The 20,079-nt window shown below is 39.0% G+C and overlaps 1 protein-coding gene across 1 annotated transcript in view; it reads left to right on the top strand.

Annotated features, from left to right (window-relative positions):
• Nucleotides 1–20,079, top strand: part of SORCS3 (sortilin related VPS10 domain containing receptor 3) — a 670,210-nt gene that overhangs the window by 577,153 nt on the left and 72,978 nt on the right. Inside the window, exon 14 of the mRNA XM_020987979.2 lies at nucleotides 8,112–8,219. Within this exon, the coding sequence (XP_020843638.1) occupies nucleotides 8,112–8,219 (108 nt within the window). The remainder of the gene's footprint in view (nucleotides 1–8,111; nucleotides 8,220–20,079) is intronic.

Genomic DNA, 20,079 nt, shown 5'->3' with positions numbered 1-20,079 from the left:
CCTTTAAAGAATGTCTTTCAATTTCACTTGCTCTGTATTTCATGTCATGGGGAATACAGGGAAGCATTAGACAGGTATTGCCCTCTAGACTCTTTTACTTTAGATGAAGATATCAAACAGATTCACCAAGTACAAGATAGCATGCATGTACCCCATGAGCATTTACTAAAGTTTCCAGTACTTCAAATGGGTGGATGGGATTTTCTGGGCAGAAAGAACAACATGAGTGAAGGAGCAGAGACTCTCCCTCCCTTCTCCAAAGCATCCTTGATAGAGGTGCCAAGGCAGAAAGATCAGCATAGATCATGTTCTTCCCCTGCTCAAAATTTCAGTCACTCCCTATTGCCTTTAGAATAAGAAATAATATCTAATTTATTAAATAATTCTATTTATAAATTTTTATAAAATATTTTATAGAAATATTTATAAACAAACATTTATTTAAAAGTTAAAATAAAATAACAATAATAGTACTATATAAAATACTATTATTATTATTATTATATAGTACTTTAGGCTTTACAAATACTTTGCATATGTTGTTTCATTTGTTCTTCAACAGCAGCCCTATGAAATAGGTACTATTATTATCCTCATTTTACAGGTGAGGGATCTAAGACCAAGAAAGGTTAAGTGATTTACCAAGAGTCACACAGCTAGTAAGTGTCAGAAGTAGAGTTTGAACTCAGACCTTTCTAAGTCAAAGTCCAGCACCTTGTCTATTACACCACCTAGATGACATAAAAATTTCTCAGCTTGGCTTTTAGAACCCTTTACATTGTGATTCCAGTCTATTTTTCTAGGTTTACTACATTCATAATTTCAACATTCCATCCAGAATGGCCTATATTCTGGTTCCCTAAAATCAAGGTTCTACCACCTTCCTTGATGTCCTTGCAAAGGCTGTCACCAATGCCTGTAATACATTCCCTTTTCACCTCTCCCTCTTGGACTCCTTAGCTCCCTTCAAGGCTCAGATCAACTACAGCCTCCCACGGGAAGTCTTTCTAGATCCCCGTAGTTGCTAGGCCTGGTTCTCTCCTCCTTATAGGATCACATATACATGTATTTTGACCACATATTGTATCCCCACCATAGTTAGTAAGCTTCCTGAGGGCTAGTACTGTTTCATTTTGTTTCATATTCCCAGTCCATAATATGGTGCAAATGGAAGGCATGTAGTATGTGATAATAGATGTTTTTGGTTTTGTTTTTGCATAGCAGGAATTAAGGGTAGACATTCAGTCCTCTAGGTTTCCAAATGGCCATTTTTCGGAGGACCTTGTATACCACAAATGCTAAAGAATTTGATTTTTAGCGTGTAAGAAGTCATTAGAGATTTTTGAGCAGAGAAGTGAAGGAAGGTAGTGTGGGTGTGGTGGAAAGAGCAAAAACTCAGGATTCAGAGGAACTGAATTCAGATTCTAGCTCTGAGGCTTACAATCACTGCGATAATTGGGCAAGTCATAATCTCCCTAGGACTCAGTTTCCCCATCTGTACAGTGAGGGTATTAGACTAGATGACTTCTGAAATTCCTTCTAATTTTAAATCTGTGATCTTATGATAATCATAATGGCTTTCTGGATTGCCTTAGAAACCTTTCAAGTTGCAAATAAGTAAACAAATTAAAATATTGCTTTGGATACTTCCTTAATTATTAATCATTCTGAAAGGATGTTCCCTTTATAGGAAACTCTGTGTGTATGTATGTATGCATATGTTTGTGTGTTTGGGGGTGGGGGGAAGACACCTGTACTACTTACACTAAGCTTAACTTGTTATTTAGAAGACGCCCCTCAGTTTTGTACAATTTCCAAAGAACATAATCAGCTAATGAATTAGACTGAATGGATTCTGGAGTTGTTAAACGGTAAAACCTCCAAAGAAACTAAAGGTTGTTTTACTTCCCTGCATAGAAAAGGTAGAAATCTCTTTACCCTGCTGCTGCTGCTGCTGCTAAGGACTTGTGCCTTCTATAGCTTTATGTGGGTCCTGAATGGTTTTGTTCGTTTGTTTGTTTGTAGTTAGCTCCAGAAGGAAGAGGTATTGGGACTGCCACATCTTGAGTCACACGTATAAGGACTTGTGCTCATGCAGGATAGGAATGGAAATGGAGCAGAAAAATCAGGAATTTAGGATTGGGGTGGAAATAGCTCCCACATGGAGGCCTTACAGCCAGGCCAGAAAGGGGAGGAGGGGGATGGAGAGACATTCACCACAAAGTTAACTTTACCTTCATACACACCTGCCTCTTCTCTCTGTTGGGAGGAAGAGCACAAGTCTGCTTGGCTGATTTTGTGTCTTTAGCGCAGAAAGGTCAATGAGTTGAAGAAAAATGAAGGTGTCTTTTCTCGGGGGAAAGTGTGAAAGTAAGTTCTATATTACTCTGTTGAGTAAACAGCACAATAAGTGGAGGACTTTTGGAGGGGTGTTATCTGCTGGGACTCTGTGTGGTACAGTAGAAAGAAGGATGAGCTTAGAGCCGTGGAATATAAATTCACATCCCAGCTCTCCCACTTACAACCTGTGTAACCTTGGGTAAATCACTTAATCTCTCTGGGCCTCACTTTCCTCATATGTAAACTGAAAGGGAATAGTCCAGATGATCTCTAATTTCACTTCCAATTCTACATCTAATATCCCATGTGATGTTGCTTTTTAGGAGGGGGAAAAAACACTTCCTAGCTGTGCTGCATGCCTGAGCATTTATGCTTTAACTATCATGGCTTATATCCACAGCCCTGCTCATTTGCAAAATAATGCCCTTCACTGTGAAGAGCTAAATGGAACTTGAATCATTATGTGGCCCTTTAAAGCCATAAGGGCTATTAGCTTTGATTTGAACTGCCCTAGTTCTTCTGGTTTTCAAAATCATAAAAGCAGTATTTTTAGAACCTCTAATGCAGGGTTTCTTAATCTGAGTTCTTCGAACTCTTTAAAATATTTTGATAACTGTATTTCAGTATAACTGGTTTCCTTTGTAATCCTGTCTATTTTATTTTGTGCATTTAAAAACATTCTGAGAAAAGGGGTCCATAAGCTTGCCTATGACTAAAAAATGTGTCCTTGCTCATATAGTTTATGATTTTATTTGTTTTTAACTCAAGTTAGAGATAATTTGATATTTGAATTGCTATCCTATTCTCTTTCAAAATACGTTGGTAAGGTAGTTGGCCCTAAATTCTCCAAACTTGGGTAGGGACCCTGTACTACTGTTCACACATAAGCATGCTTTGCTTTACATGTTGGTTTGTTGACTGTCCTTTGTTCTCGAAGAGGACCAAATGAGATCACTATGTTATGTTATTGATCAGACCAAAAAGAGCCCAGAATGCTCTACCACAGTTTGGGCACCGATAACCCATGTGAACTTTTGGGGTGGGTTCTCTAACTTGGAGCATCTCGAGTTTCTTTTGAGCTATTTCAATTCTGCTTTGCTCATAGAGCATAGCCCCTCCTCTGATGAGGGGATGCCTTGCTGGGCGGTCCTGTGCCAATGTCTCCATGTCACACAATCGATTCCAGAGTTCCTAAGAGAGACCTTGAGAGTGTCATCGTTTTGCTTCTTCCCTTCTCTTTCTCTTGTACAAATTGTTATATGCGGTAATTACAAAACTAACAGCTGAGTGTCAGAAAATATGTGCAGCAGAATAAAACTAACAAATTAAATCATTTTTGTGTCTGCACCTCAATTCCAGAGCCTATATACTGCATTTAAGTTTTGTTTTAAATTATAATAACAAACCTTTCCATTAACATTTTAGTTAATTTTACCTACATAGTGTAAAGTACCTTCTTAGACTTATGAAATGTAAACACAATGTCTTCTGATGGAGTTAACCCCTCTAGGTAATGAGATTATTTGTTATGTAAGGAGAGATTAATTAATTTGCTCATTGTTCCATATTGGTATGGCTATTAATTTTTTTTTTCAGTAATGGTACCTGTGGGAGTGTAAGAGAAAAAAGTACTGCCCTTCTTTCCAGCTCTGCACACACATTTTAATCATAGCAGTTCTCAGATTTAGATAACTAAATTGCCTTCAGAAGAAAATAGTGGTTTATAGTTGAAAAGCTGAAGGAGCTTGAGCTAGGCTAATAAGGTGTGTTCTTCCTTACAAATCGAAAGCATAGGTAGGCCCACAACTCAGTCTGTTTCTGAATACCTGCATTTAGATAAATAGATATTGGAACCTAAGTGCTGTTGCAGGCAAGCGAGCTTCCATCAAGTTTTACCTTTGTATTTTAAAAGCATTACTGTGAAAAACACAATATAGCCCCACAGAGTCCAGCTGTGCTCCGATGAAGAATGACCACAGACAGTGTTCCTAATCGTCAAGAGGATCCGTGGCTGTTTGTTTAGCTGCAATGAGCTGTCAGTGTCTTCTTTCAAGGAATGCTCCTGGAGGGGGGGATGAAAATATCTCCTGACCCTTCACGTGCTTGTGTTCATCCAAAAATGGCCATTAGCACTAGGGCTTTGATGGAGGTGGCATTAGTATAGAAATAATGATGCCCAGAAATGCCTACTGCTGAGGTCTGGACTTATATGGGAAAATTCCAAGTATCTTCATGTCATCTCCACACTTCAAGAGAAAACCTGGATGATAGATTTCACCTGTTGTCTCAAACCTGGATAATTTCATGAATGTAGCTCTTTCTCTAGTGGCAGTACAAGGTATCCTTTTCTTTAGTGTTTTGAAGAGTTGTTTTGAAGTGGTTTTTAATTTTTCATTCTGTTTGTTTTGCTTTGGTAAAAAGTGTAATAATGTAGAACCAGAGAATCTTACAGCAGGATGAGAACTTAGAAATCATTTAGTCCAACTTCCTACCCAGTTCAGGAATGCTTTCTGTAACATTCCTGACAAATGGTCGTCCAACCTTTGTTCTTGTATTTCTAGTAATAGAGAGCTTACTACTAATTCAAACTGACTGGTTTGATTTTAAGAGCAATCTTTGTACTGAAATTTGCATGCTTATAAATTCTGCCCATTTGCTTTAGTTCTGCATTCAGCTATTAGATGACAAAATCATCTTCTATCCTCCAGGCTAAAGATTACCAGCTCATTCAATCTTTGTTCATAGTCTGTGGTTTCTGTTTTCCTTTGCTGTTTCCCCCTTCTAAATTGCTCTTTATTTTGTCAATACTCTCTTGAAAGGTTATGTCTGGAATTAAACATAAAATTATAGAATCTTGGAACTAGAAGGAATCTTCTATGCCCTCTGGTAGATGACTACCTAAACTATTCAAGACATAGTTTTCTATTGATGTATTTGAAAATTTTAAAGAGTGAACACATTATAGCCTTTCTCAATCAAGCATTCTAAATTCTGTTCATCTTTAATCTTTCATCTTGACAGTCATACCTTTCATTATGTTCAACTACAGCCTCTTTTGCTTTAATTAAAATCCATTTCCTCTTGGTTGGTCTTCCACAAATAGTAAGAACAACTACTTAGCATCCTCATCTTATATTTACAGACCTTAATTAATTCACTCTACAACTTACTCTTTCCCAGGACAAATGACCCAAATTCAAATAATTCTTTCTAGCAAGACCTGTTTTTCCTCTCTTTCATCATCAATGACAGTTTTCCATATCCCTTAAAGTAGGCACACTTCTTTAATTCAGACCATAATGGAAGACTAGCTTGTTTAATTTTGTACACACCATACTCTTTGTAGCCCTCCCTAATACCACAGTAGCTTAATCTTTTTACAATAGCACCATTTTGGCTTATTGTTAACTTGTAGTTGAGCATGACCCTAAACCCTCTTTTGGTTTACATTAATGACTAATCCATTTTCCTTTATCCTGTATTTGTGTGCTTAGTAGTTTTAGTTTATTTTATTTATCAGTATGTGGACCATCTTATTGGATTTCATCCCCATCTCATTCATTGACCATCTTGCCAATCCAGGGAAGTCATTTTGAATTTTATTTCTGTCTCTAGAGTATTGGCAAATCCCTCTCATCTAGTTCTGCTTGTAGATTTGACAAACATATTCTCAATTCCTTCATTCAGGTTAACAAAAATATTGAATAGAGCAGCTCCTAAAATGGATCCTAATGTGACACTGTTCAATATGTCTTGTTGGCTTGAAAATGAAGAATTGATAAATATTGCTCACCAGAATTTTAATATAACAAGTCTTATAGAACCTGTACTCACAAGTGTCAAATCACGATGGCTCAGGGACTTAGATTGTTGTTGTTGTTCATTTATCAGTTATCTCTGACTCTTTGTGACCTCATTTGGGGTTTTCTTGGCAAAGATACTGGAGTGGTTTGCCATTTCTTCTCCAGCTCATTTTATAGATGAGGAAACTGAGGCAAGCAGGGTGAAGTAACTTGCCCAGGGTCACATAGCTAGTAAGTGTCTGAGGCTAGATTTGAACTCTGAAAGAGGAGTCTTCCTGACTCCAGGCCAGTCACTCTACCCACTGTGCTACCTACCTGCCCCAGGAACTTAGATATGGGGGCTTGATTTTCAAGTGAGTATTTTTTCCTCCAGAGATTTTTTTTTTTCCTGGATGGCTTTACTTTAGAAGTTTCTTCCATCAGAGGTCAAGCACTACTTCTCAACCAAGGTCTAATGGGTTTGTAAATGTGCTCTCTAAATGTGAAACCCAAATATTGACCTGAGGAAGGACTAAAAACAAGGCTTGGGAGAGAGGGACACATATACCTGAGGTAGTCTCTTTCTAGGAGAGTGACTTTTGGTAAAAAAAACGCTTTGCCCTCAGAAATACAGCATTTCTGACTTGAAAGGTGAAAGGGGCTAATGCTACCTGGTCTTTATGATCCTTCTGGATGTAGATGACTAGCTGTTGGCTATGGTATTCATTTAAACAACCATCTCTCTTCCAGTCATCCTTTTTTAATGATCATTTGAGGAGTTGCACTCAAGTACTATGTATGGAAGGAAAGGCAGCATCCTATAAGACTGGGGCCTCATTGTTCATTTCTGAAATGAGAAGTACATTTGCCTAGAAAAGGAGTCAAATTTCCCCAGTCTCTCTCAGTTGGCTGGGATTACTTTCTAGCCCTCACAGTACAGGTACCTATTATGCAAAGGGCTGAAATGACCAGTTCTTTAGAAATCAAGACAGAAACAGATAATTTAGGAGCAAATAAACTGTTATGGAAGGCTGTTTGCTCTCCATTTACAGACACAATCCTCACAGCATGCTCAAAGCACAGGAATGTTCCCTGTAGTATGCTGGCTACTGTAGAAGAATGAATAACTCAGTGTTATTTTTATATGATTTCAGAAAAAAGAATAAGGGGGCAAGGTTGATCTTGATGAAAAACAGAGATAAAGGGAAGTGAAGAGTTTGAGCACATAGGGAAAAAAAATGGAGATGGGAGACTCCCATGGGTAGAACACCAATGATATGGTGAATCAAGTTTGGGTAAATTCATTTGGAGCTTGAGAAAGGTCCTCTGGAAGGGTCTGGTAATTGCTGTGGTTAAATGGGGCTGAAGTTACTCACCTTTGAATAAGAAAAGGAAGCTAGGAAGAAGGGCTTAGAATTGATTAGTCTCTCCCCTTTATGCTAATACACATTGCTTATGCTCTGAAGTGCAATAAAGAAGTCATGGTGCTCGGCCAACAGCATGTGCCACTGTATGTGTGGGTGGCAACCTTAACACCCATTCTGAACAAACAGGAAATTGCTTTTCTTAAAGTTTCATCTGAAAGACACATACCCCTTTCCCATAGGGTACACTCTGCACTACTCAATTTATCTATGTCAGAAACATGGAGGGTTAGATTGATTCTAGTGTAAATTGCACCTCTGGTTTCAGTCTGGGTGCTTGAGACGTGACGCTTTGTCCACCAGCTACCTTCTCTGTTTCGGCATTTGAATTTTAATATGTTTCATTGCTTTCACTGATCAGACGCAGTCCTTGCCTGAGCCAGGAAGTACGTTTTTTGATCAAATCTCACAATAATATGGGGAGATGGAAAAGATTAATGCCTGCTGATAATCCACACTGCCAGAGCACAGGATGTAGAAAAGAATTTAATAATCTGTGAAATGATGATAGAACTACATGGCTTGATTTTCAGTTGTTTCCTCCATGTGTTTGTTTCCAACCCAGGGTGAGTTTCGATGAGGGGAGCTCCTGGGACAAGTATGGTTTTACTTCGGCTCCACTCTTCGTGGATGGGTCTCTGGTGGATCCAGGTGTGGAGACACAGATAATGACGTGAGTAATGCTGGTGGTGCAGTAGGAACCCAGAAAATCTGAGTTTTAACCCTACTCTGATCACTGACTTGCTCTGTGACCTTAGGTCTCAACATTTTTTCAGACCTCAATCCTCCATTTATAAAATGGGAGAATAATACAATGGGAATTTTGACAGATGTTATGTTTGCCTCCTGGGGTTGTGAAAACCAAAGGAAAGCATTTTGAGAAAATTAATGAGGGAATGTCAGTGGTAAACTCCCAGCTCATTCGAGTTCAACAAAGGACCATGAAGCTTAGAGAATAGAATTCTTTTTTTTTCTTATTTGAATTGTTATGAAATATGTGACAGAAACAAGGTGAAATCAAGGATTTTTTAAAAGCGCTTTCCATACTACATCGCAAGATCTATTGAGTCAGTCCAACCTTCTATACTTCTGTCTGATAAAATCATACAATAATAAATTTAAAGCTGAAACAAATATTGGAGGCCATTGGGTATGACCTCTCCATTTTCCAGATGGGGAATCAGGCGGAGAGAAATTAAATGACTTGCCCAGAGTCACATGGAGTCTGAGGGAGGATTTGAACTCAGATCTTCTTAAGACCAAGCCAAGTACTCTGGCCTGCAAAATACTGAGCTGTCATCTGATTTTTTCAGAGATTCAGTTATTTCCCATGGAATTCAGTGTCATTTAGGGAGATGCATTGGATTTAGAGGATCAGAGGATCCATGTTAGAATCCTTGTTTTGTGACTTACTGCCTGTGTAGCCTTGGGAGGTCACTTAAACTCTCTGGGTCTCAGTTTCCTCATCTGTAAAATATAGGGGCTGGGGAGGAGAGGCCTAGATGACCCCTAACATTCCTTCCAGCTTTACATTTATGACTTGGTGTTAAACATTTTGCTGTGTATTTAAATTCTTTTGAAATTGTTTACCTGTGTTGGAGGAAAAAAAAGCCTATGCTATAATTAATAACTTTTAGGTAACCAGACTATATAATTAATCAAATGGGATCTGTGGCATCATGAAGAACCAAGAGTATGTAAGGGGTGTCCAAAAAGACTTTGTGCAGTTTTGAGCTATGAAAGCATAGTAGCTAAGGTTTTTGGTTTCAGATGCTAAAGCTTAAAATTGCACCAAGACTTTTGGGACACCCCATATTACCTTCTAATGACTAATGTGCATTGAGAAGAGGCAAAAGGCAAAACAAGAAGTGACAAGTTTAATTTTTTCAGACAGCCTTCCTTCAGATAGCAATTGAGGACAATTGCATTAGGGTGTTAGTTGGAATCAGCTAATTGTAGAAAAAACTTGGACAATTAGGGCCTAATATTGAAGAGATCAAGACTGAAAGAATGGGAAGGGTTGCTATAAAATGCCTTTCTTAGGAGCCCTCATGAAAAGACTTGGCATGACAGACATGAAGTTTATCGTGGCATTTAACAGGAAGAATTGGCAAAGATAAGCGAAAACTGAGGACTTCGGTTTTAGCCAGCACAGAGGGCAGAGGGAATGTTCCAGTGACCTTCAGAGAATGTACTCTTGTTATGGTTCTTCAAGTGCCAAGCGAAAATTACTTACATGTAGAGTGCTGAGTCTGGCTCTTTTTCCCTGTAAGGACAGGTGGAAGGTCTGGGAGAAACTTTGCTGGTCTCCAGCTTATCAATTTGAAGTATTATGGGAAAGAATGGAAGATGTGCTTTGAGATAAATAGGGGAAAATAAGTCAGAAGGAAATCCTAATGTATTTCAGGAGGTTGGCAAGTGAAAGAACTTGCCAAAAAAGATAGAATAAGGAAAAAGAAAAACAATAAACCAAAAACAAAACTGTGGAACCACTGGGACTGGAGAATGGTTTTAAGTTATTGTGAAGACAGGGTGGATCTACACCATCTGAGGAATTTCTGTCTTCTCATATTCCTTCCATATAATAACAATGAAGATCCTTCCAGGAGGGAGGATACCTAACAAGTGTTCTTCACAGGAAGGAGAGATGAGTCATGGGGGCCTGTCAGCTCCATGCTGAGGGCCAGTTCTGTGTAAAATTGAAATGTAATGGAGAGCCTCACAAGACTTGTTAAGCCTTACAATCAGTGTGGATGCCAGTAGGGAGCATCTTTAAGTGTTACAAAGTCTTAGCTAAGAAACTGAAAACGTTAGCAGGCACAGAATGGATTTTCACAACTGGTGCTGTTTGAAGGTAGAGTTAGAAGAGAAATTTAGCTGTGGAAAGTAAACAGCTGATTGAGAAGATGGTGTTAGGAAATGGGATTTGAATTTTTGGATAAGGCTTAAGATACTGGAGTAACAGGCTCTGGTCCAGGGATGGAGTGTATCAGAGTACAATGTTAACAAGTGCCAGGAGCAGAGATATGATGTAGGGTGGATGAGCTGCCTTCAGTATCAAAGGACTTGGGTTTGAATCTCAGCTCTGTTACTTACGACTTGTGTGTCCTTGGGGAGTTCACTTTAACTCTTTGAGCTTCAGTCCCCTCATCTGTAAAATAAGGACATTAAATGAGATTATTTTTAGCTACAAATTTAATGAATGTTTTTCTTAAACTGAAGATACATTAAAGAAGACTTTATACTGATAATGGATGGGGAGAGAGTAAAAAAACCAACAAACTGGCCACATACATGTTTTTGCTAAACCCAGTAGTACTGGATTATGTTTGATGTATGATATATATGGATTATGTATAAAAGAAAAGCAGAGGAAATACCCAGTAATTCACAAGAAATGTTATCCACAGAGAGGAAAAATAGTAATACTCATTCATCTAAATAAATGCACTGAAGGTTAATAATAAAGGGAACTAAATATTTTAATGAAAGGAGGTAAATTTGACTTCTAGGTGTAATTGAGACTTGACTCTATTTGACTCACGGGTAAAACATAGCAGTGTAACCTTATACCTTATTCATAAAGGAACAGATTAGATAAAGTGGACAGTGGACTGTCATTATGCCACACATTCTTGTCTGAGGAAATCTTTGAATGGCAGGGAGGAAAAACATCATGAGAAACATTTGGCTTGGGATCAAAAAAGGAAGAAATATGGCAATGTTGTGGTTGCTGTATAGTAAAGATAGCCCAGCCAGAAGCAGGGGGAGTATGATGAGGTCCAGAAATAGTTAACAAATCCCACATATTAGACTATACACAGATTTGCTTGAGTTTAGTCTTGACCAAAAACAGATCATTTAATAAAGTGTTGACTTCCCTTGGTGATGATCTTATTTTTCAAAAGATAGAAGAGGCAGTGAAAAGAACTACTCCTGTGGAACAATAAGAAGGAATTCATTCCTAAAGTGGATAACAGGGAAACTTTATAGGGTATGCATTAGCTCATTATTTTAAAATAACAAAAAGTAAAAGTAGGCATGGTATGATTCACACGCTAGATTTCAGGAAAATAGATTTAAGTGTTGCAGAAAAAGGAGAGGTAAGTTCTTATAGCCTAAACTTCTGTAAGGGATTCAGCCAAAGAACAGGATGCTCTTGAGCATCAAATTCTTGCCATACGAACCAAAATAATTCCTATGAGAAAGAAAAGGGTAGTCAATCTGAAGAGACCAATGTCATCTTGATGGGATGCTTGGTTGCCTGTGCTCAGACGCCAATTCCAAGATTATATTTCTCTCTAGTCCCAAAAACACTATCCCTGGCAGTTTCTCCCAGCCCAAGGACACTATGTCTAGCAATTACTTATAAGTGGGCCCCAGAAAAACACTTATCTTTCTCCTTGGTATAGTAACAAACCACACCTGTAGAAATTATTAGTTTGAACTGGCTTTGTACTGTATCATAAAGATATTTGGTACCCACCGGACTCTCTATACCAAGTCCTTACCCCGTTACATGCATCCTGGACTCCTCATTATGTATATCCTAGACTTAAGATATAGGTACACTCTCAACATCTGTCTTGTTAAATAAGACATTGATTGGTGGCAAACTGGATAATCCTCTGTTGGCCCTGATCCGCTAGTTAACTTAGTGACATAGCAGACCTAAAACCACACCTCCATGTGGCCCCACTTTGGGCTTTTCCTGGTGAACTTTGGGTAAAATGCCTCCATAGTAGGTACAAAAAAAGTGTGTTCCTTCTTAACCACTCCCTTATCCTGCACTGAATCACCTAATTAGAGTACTTGGCACCTGTTTTACTATAGTTTTTCCTATATGAACTTTAACTATACCTCTCTAATGTTCCTTAAGAATTTTTGCCCACTGAATAGCATAACAATAAACCTTTGCCAACTTAACTTAAAGAATGCTTGAGTTTGTGAATTCATTCCAGATAACCCTGTCCTGTACTTTGGTCCTTGGGGGCCTCCCTGAACCCCTCAAACTGCATTAGTCTCTTCACTTCAATTCAACAAAAAGTTATTAAATTCTCACTCTCCTAGGTGCTGGGAATATAAAGAAACAAGAGGCATTGTTCTTGCCTTCCAGAATACATCTTAAACAGCAGCTGGGTGGGACAGTGAATAGAGCACTGGCCCTGGAGTCAGGAAGACATGAGTTCAAATTCGGCCTCAAAACCATGATACTCACCAGCTGTATAACTCTGGGCAAGTCACTTAATTGCCATGCCAAAAAAAAAAAATTAGAGTCAAGCATATACCTTAAGTTTAATGATTGAAGTGTCCTGTACGTGAGTGTGACATAAAGTAAAATCTCAAAGGATAGTCAGCCAAAGAACTCTAACAAGTTTAGCCAGAAATGCCCCTATGGACATCAGGGCAGGCTTCTTACAGGAGGTAGCATCTAAGATGGGCTTTAATGGAAATGAAGGCTGGAGATCATCATGAGTGATGATATGGAGACAGGAGAGGGGTGGGATAAGAGCAAGGGAAAGAAAACAGTCCAATTTGACTAGGAACATTGAATGGAGTAGAATAGTGTGGGGCTCAAACTAAAGAGTTAAGTTACAGCCAAACTGACGGAAGGGGCATATCAGGGTTGGTCATGTGTACGGTAATGGGGAGTCATTGAGGCTTTATGAGTAAATTACATGATCATAGCAGTGTATTAGGAGGATGACTTAGGCAGTGGTGTGTAGGCCAGAGAGGAGTCAAGAGTAGAGAGTGAACCAGAAGATTCCAGCTCCTTCAAAGCAGCTGTGACTTCTTTGTTCCTCTTAGTGAATGAAAGGTATCTCCAAAGAAGGTAGGCATGATGAACATTATCAAAGAGGATCAACTTAGAGTTAGAGAAGTTTTGTGATGCAGTGACCTTGCTCCAGCCTTAAAAGGGGTGAGTTTGGCCTGAAAAATGGCAGATTTCTTCACTATTCTATACATATTGTGTGTAATTCATAGAGTATAAAATCAAGAAGACATGGGTTCAAATCCTGCCTCTGACACTAGCTGTGTGACCATGAGCAATTGATTCAGTTTCTGAGATTTGGTTTCCTTATCATTATAATGAAGATTGAAAATGTCAATTTCCCTACTTCAAAACCTCGTTGTAAAGCCAAAATGAGATAATCTGTGCAAAATATTTTGCGAACTTTGAAGCACTCTAAAAATGTCAGTTATTATTCTTGTCATTGTGGTCCTATTTATCCAGAATCATATGCTGTCTTATAATTTTTAATAAAGGTCCAAATCTCTCAGCAGCAAGTTTCAAATCCCATGCTTTTTCAGTAATGTGAACCCTGCTACTGGGATGACTGTTCTAAAAATTGTTTCCAACATTGTTAAGATATCTAGTTACAGAAAGAAATCCCACATTACGAGGGCAAAACAGCTTTATAACTTTCTGGTTCCTTATCCAACTCACAATTTCTCTTCCCAAAAGCCATTTCTTATGAGACTAAATTAGCATGCCACTGTACAAAGATGGGTAGAGTGAATGAATGAATGAATGAATGAATGAAAAAAAAATAAGCTCTTTCCTTGTGCCACGAACTGTATTACACTTGGAGGGCACAAATAGAATGACCTCTCAATGAGCTCACATTCTAAATTGAAGAGACAATGCATAGGGGTTGTGAACACATCAGTGGATGGAAGGCCCAGGTGTGGTCCTAAGCTTGCAGGTTCAATACTGTTGGCAAGGCCCAGGGATTCTAAGGGTGTGTTGGTGGGTCAGATGTCAATGCATGGTAGTCTGGAGGACATCATATCAGGGCAAACTGTAAGGTCTTTTCTGCTTCCTGGCTAGCTGCTGACAACCGTCCTCTCCATCCCCCCACGGACCTCCCCAGTCCAGAATCATTGCCTTGTCAGAAGAGGTTATGCACTTTACTTTGAACGTCTCTTTGTCTCATCCTAACTTGAGGGGCTGCTTTTAATATTCAGCCCGGAGTGAAGTTGTTTGAGGTCAACATTACCCAGGTTTTTTGCCACTTCCTAGCAGATCAGGATTATACTGATCTGAGCCTTCCTCCCATCTCACAGACCCAATTTGGCATGCATCACTATGTATTCAGCTTTATCTGAGCTGATTTTATGTTTCTCCTGGGCATTCCTTTGAACAATACCATAGATACACTAATCCTTGCATGACCTGGAATTCCCTGGAAAGTTTCAGGCAATAGTTTAAGTTCTGTGTTAGCCTAATCTCAAATGTTAATCATTTCTTTTCAGTTTCAGATATGGTGCAGCAGGCAGGGTGGCTATGAGAGGTCACATTGTGGTTCAAACCATTTACCCAAGGGATGAGTTAACACGCCTGTTTATCTTTTTCTCCCACTGAGATTTGTAATAAGCTTGACGCACAGCTCCTAGGTCTCTTCCACCATAGTCTGAAACCTATTTTAATGTTATTAAGTGGAACAGGGCCCGTGATATCATTATGAAGGAGCCTGGGAAGACAGGCAGTTTGAGCTCTGTGTGTTCTGAGGCCATTTATTCCTAGCACTATTTTAGAAAACTTAAAAAACTCTTTTCATTTATATGGATGTATGCCCTATCCTAGCCACCCTAGAAGGTCTTCTTAGAATAAAGATACAGAAGCACCATTAGTGAATGTTGTACATCACAAAGAGATCTATTGGCCCAGCCCCATCCATCACAGCTACAATGAGATCTGGGCCCAACATCTAGAGTCCCTGGCTATTCTTTCTGTCCCAACTTTAGGGCTGTATTGGAAGCTATGTTAATCCAGAGGGCTAAATAATAATTCCCAAAATCAATAGGAATGAGAGGTTGAAGGCCTGAAGGGCCAATGAGCACAACAGACTTAACTCAGGAAAAATGAGAGAACACTACATCTCCTTGGGTGTAACTCCTTTTTCCAGGGGGTAGTGATGGGTATGGGCAATGTTAGCCCTCAGTAATATGGTGGAGGAGTAGAATATACTTATTTTTTTTTCTATTTCCTTTTATCTCCTTTTCCTCACTGCATGTAGAAACATTGGAAGGGAGCTAAATGATCTGGTTAGTTTATTCATACTAAAAGACTGATGACTTGTACAGTCCCTTTAGAGAGGGATTCATTTTCAATGAGGAGGCTCAGAGAAGGCAGTGTTTCACATGAATAAATGAACCTTGAGCCCTGTCATTTGGTCAGGAGGGATTTTTGCTTACATGCCTTAGTTGGAAAATATATTCACCATATATTGGGTAGCATACAATCAGGGGCTGGCTTTACTAAAATCTTAGTGTTTATTATGTGCCAGGCACTATGCTAGGCACTATATTATATGATCTCATGTAATCCTTATAACCACCCTGTTTAGGCTAGAGAAGAGGGTGATGGAAATGGTGGGGGAGTAGGGCATGCTAGCATTATTCAAATATTGGACAGAACATTGTTGTCATGGAGGAAGAGAGATTAGACTTTTTCTGCTTGGGCCCACCAGACAGAAAGAGAAATAGAAGTAGCAGAGGTACAAACTTTAGCTTGATATAAGAAATATTTCTAACCAATTAGAGCTATTCCAAGTAGAATATGTTGCTTTTAAACACACACACACACACACACACACACCACACACTAAAAGTTTAACCAATATGAATATTCCAATATTAAAAAAAAATTACCTCCCTGGACTGGGAGTCAGGAAGATAATTAACTGTTTGACCTTGGACAACTCACTTAACCTCTCTCTGACTCAGTTTCTTTATCTGTAAAATGGGAATGATAGTAGTAGCACAGTTTTTATTGGGAGGATCAAATGGGATTCATGTATGTAAAGCATTTTACAAAACCTAAAGCCCAATTTTAAAACTTAGAATATTCTTATAATTAATAATAACAATAAGCTGTAAGCTTCTACTATATACAACTTGGGTTTTTTAACTTTTATTTTCAATTTATCCCATAGTAATAGGGATAATAGTAATAATAGTAATAAATAATAATAATAGCTCTATTCATCTATGTCTACTTTTGAATTTATTTCTTCTATTTTCATATCTTAAAAAAATACTCATAGTCTGTCAAACAAAGCCTAGATGATTTATCCAGTATGTTTATCCAGTATAGGTGGGACTGGAGGACCCTGGAGGTCTCTTACAGTTCATACCTTGTAATTTGGATAGCTGTGGACTTACAGTAAAAGGCCAGAGCTGGGGATATAGAGAACAGGAAATGGGTTATGGGCAGGGCTTTTTTTTCCCTGTGAGAGATATATTGAAGAAAATGGGATTGTAATTGGAAATTCTTCCAGCATGACATTGACTGGCTTCCTCTTTTTTAAGTAAAAATTCACCAAATTCCTACTATTTGCAGAGGCCAAATGTTTCTGTGGCATACAGCTTCATCTTCTGAAACTCCAGCTAGAAGAGGGGGTGGCATTTGAGGGAATGGGGAAGCAGCCCCTGCCTCAGAGGCATGATATTTGCTTACTCATCTTGCCATTTCTGCTGCCTTCCCTTCAAATGTTATTATCTCAACGTTTCAGTGAACTTGGCATGGAATATCCAGTGTTCCCCAATTTCCCTTTGCCTATTATTAATTCATGAGGAGATGCGTAGATTCAGATTGCTTTCAGTGCTGAGGTAAGGACTTGCAGATGAACAGCCTGGAGGGTCATTTATTCAGTAGTTTGGTTGAATGGACAGGTATTATTGGCTCACTTCATTATGTCCCTAAGGGCTGTTTGTTTCTTCCATGGGCATTTTGAAGATATCCATGATTCACTCAACTCTTAACCCCAGCCAGAGGAGGCCCTGTTTTTTGGAATCAGGCAGGAGGGCAGTGCAGATATAGCTTGTATGGTATTAGGAGTTTAAAGAAAGGAGATGAGTATAGACTGCATTGACCATAATAGCCAACGTTTACTTATCAATTACAGTTTTCAAAATGCTTTTAAAATATCCCATTTAATCTTCACAGCAAACCGTGTGAGATATGATTATCCCCATTTTGCAGGTTGGAAAATTGTGGCTGAGAGCTTAGATGGCTGGCCCATGTCGCATACCTAATAAATGTCTGAGGCAAAATTTGAGCTCAGGCATTCCTGACTCCAAGTCCAGTACTATATCCACTGTGCCATCCAGCTGCCTGATTAGGGAATCAATCAATCAAGGATTTTTAAAGTTCCTACTATGTACCACACTAGGGCAGCTAACTGGCATGGTGGGTAAAGCACCAAGCCTGGAATCAGGAAGATCTGAATTCAAATTTGACCTCAGACACTTAATAGCCATGTGACCCTAGAAAAGTCACTTAACCCTGTTTTCCTCAGTTTCCTCATCTGTAAAATGAGCCACAGAAGGAAATAGGCAAGCCACTTCAGTATCTTTGCCAAGAAAACCCCAAATGGGGTCACAAAGATTGGACACCACTGAACAACCAAAACAATGGATGTAACAGACAGAGTGCTAAGTGCAGTAGATAGAAAGTCCCTGCCCTCAAGGAACTTCCATTCTAATGGATGAAACAGTGTTTATGCTTATAGATATAAGACACACACTCTAAGTAGGATAGAAATTAGTGGTTAAGCAACCAAGAAAGAACTCGTGCAAGAGATGATTCCAGCAGGCAGAGGTGAGGAGAGAATATATTCAAGATATTGAGGGTAACCAGTGCTCTAGAGATATGTAGCATCGTGTGCAAAGAGCACAGTAAGTATTAGTATAACTGGACCATAGAGAGTATTGAGAAGAATAGTATCTAAGTATAATGTAATATATAGTAAATATAATATATAAGTAGACTGAAAAGACAGGAAGGGACCAAGTTGTGAACAACTTTAAATATCAAACATGGGAAGTCGTATTTGATATTACAAGCAAAAGAGAGCCGTTGCAATTTATTGAATGGGGAGGTGACATAGATCTTCACTTTAAGAAAATCACCTTTCTGGCTGTGTGAAGGGTAGATTTGAGTGGGAGAGACTTGAGATAGGGAAAGCAATCAGCACACAATAGCCTAAAAATAGTGATGGGCTAGGTGAGAGGTGATGAGGACCTACACTAGGGTGGTGGTATGACAAGATCTGGCAATGAATTGGGTATGTGGAATGAGTGAGAGAAGTCAAGAGGGCACAGAGGTGACAGACTTAAGTAATTGGAAGGATGGTGGTGATTTTCAGTGATAAAAGAAAGATTAAAAAGAGGGGATGGTTGGCTAGAGAAAGAATGAGTTCTCTTTTGGTCACGTTAAGCTTAAAGTGGCTATGGGAAGTCAAGTACCATAAGCCTTATGGGTATTTTGTGAGGTATACAGTTCAAGAGAGTTTGGAAGATAGGCCAGGGCTGGATATATAGATTAGGGAGTCATCTCTACGAAGCCAATAATTGAACCCATGGGAGCAAATGAAGTCACCAAGCAAAATGATGCAGTGAGAAAAGAGGTTTAGGCCAGAGCTTTGGGCTGTATCCTCAGTTAATGGGTGTGACATGCATGAGGATGGAACAAAGCAGACTGAAGAGTGATCAGACAGAAGGAAAGCAGAGAGAGAGAGAGAGAAAGAGAGAGAGAGAGAGAGAGAGAGAGAGAGAGAGAGAGAGAGAACAAGTACAGTGTCTCAGTGAAGATGAAGAATAGATTTAGGAAGAGAATAAGGCAAGAGAAAGATGGAATGATAAATTATTATCAGATAAAGAACGTTCAGGGTTCTTGATCATGGAAGTAGAGACAAACTTGCCTTACTATTTCTCATCCAGGGCTCTATGCCTTTCTCCTTTCCTCCATGCCTGGAAGGCCTTTTCTTTTCATTTCTTCCTGTTAGGAGCCCTAATTTCCTTCATCTCAACTGCTCTCTCCTACTAAAGCCTTTCTTTATCTCCCCAGTTTACTGCTTTCTTCATGAAATTATCTCTTTTCATTGTTTTGCTTGTATCTATATGAGAAACACTAAAATAGCACTTAGCATAGTGCCTGGCACATAGTAGGTGCTTAATAAATGTATATTGACTGACTAGGAGATATTATTTCAGGTGTGAAGAAATGATTAAGCCAAAGAACAGTCATATTTTAGGGAGTTGATGGCTAGGTATTAAAGAGAGAGAAAGTGAATAATGAGAAATATCCTAGCTAATTTGCTAAGGGCAAATGAATACTGATATTTCTAATTTATCTGAAGCTCTGCACATTTACTCCCTTGTGGAAATCCAGCTTCCTTAAGCAGAACAAATAACCAAGGGATATAGATGGCAGAGTTATCATGGCCATTTTTGTATCTAGAACAAGTAGCATAGAATGCAAGTGAGAGATGACATAGTCAGGGGAGCAGAGGCCAGGCCAAAGAAAAACTCACCTGGGGTTCACCAACTAAGAGAGAAGATGAAATCTGGTGGCTTCCTCTTTCATTAACTCTTCTTTGCTCAGTAGGCACTAAACTCAATTGCTTCTGACTGCCTAGAGACTGTCAATGCCCTATAAATTTTGTCAACCTGAGGCAAAGCCTCACTCACCTCATCCTAGTTATGGTTCCCAGAGGAAGTAAAATCTGGAGACAGATATTTTACCT

This window comes from Phascolarctos cinereus, unplaced genomic scaffold, assembly GCF_003287225.1.
Source record: "Phascolarctos cinereus isolate Bilbo 61053 unplaced genomic scaffold, phaCin_HiC Scaffold_3;HRSCAF=262, whole genome shotgun sequence".
Lineage (NCBI taxonomy): Eukaryota > Metazoa > Chordata > Mammalia > Diprotodontia > Phascolarctidae > Phascolarctos > Phascolarctos cinereus.
Note: the sequence above shows the minus strand (reverse complement) of the source record. Positions and strands in the feature narration are given on the sequence as shown.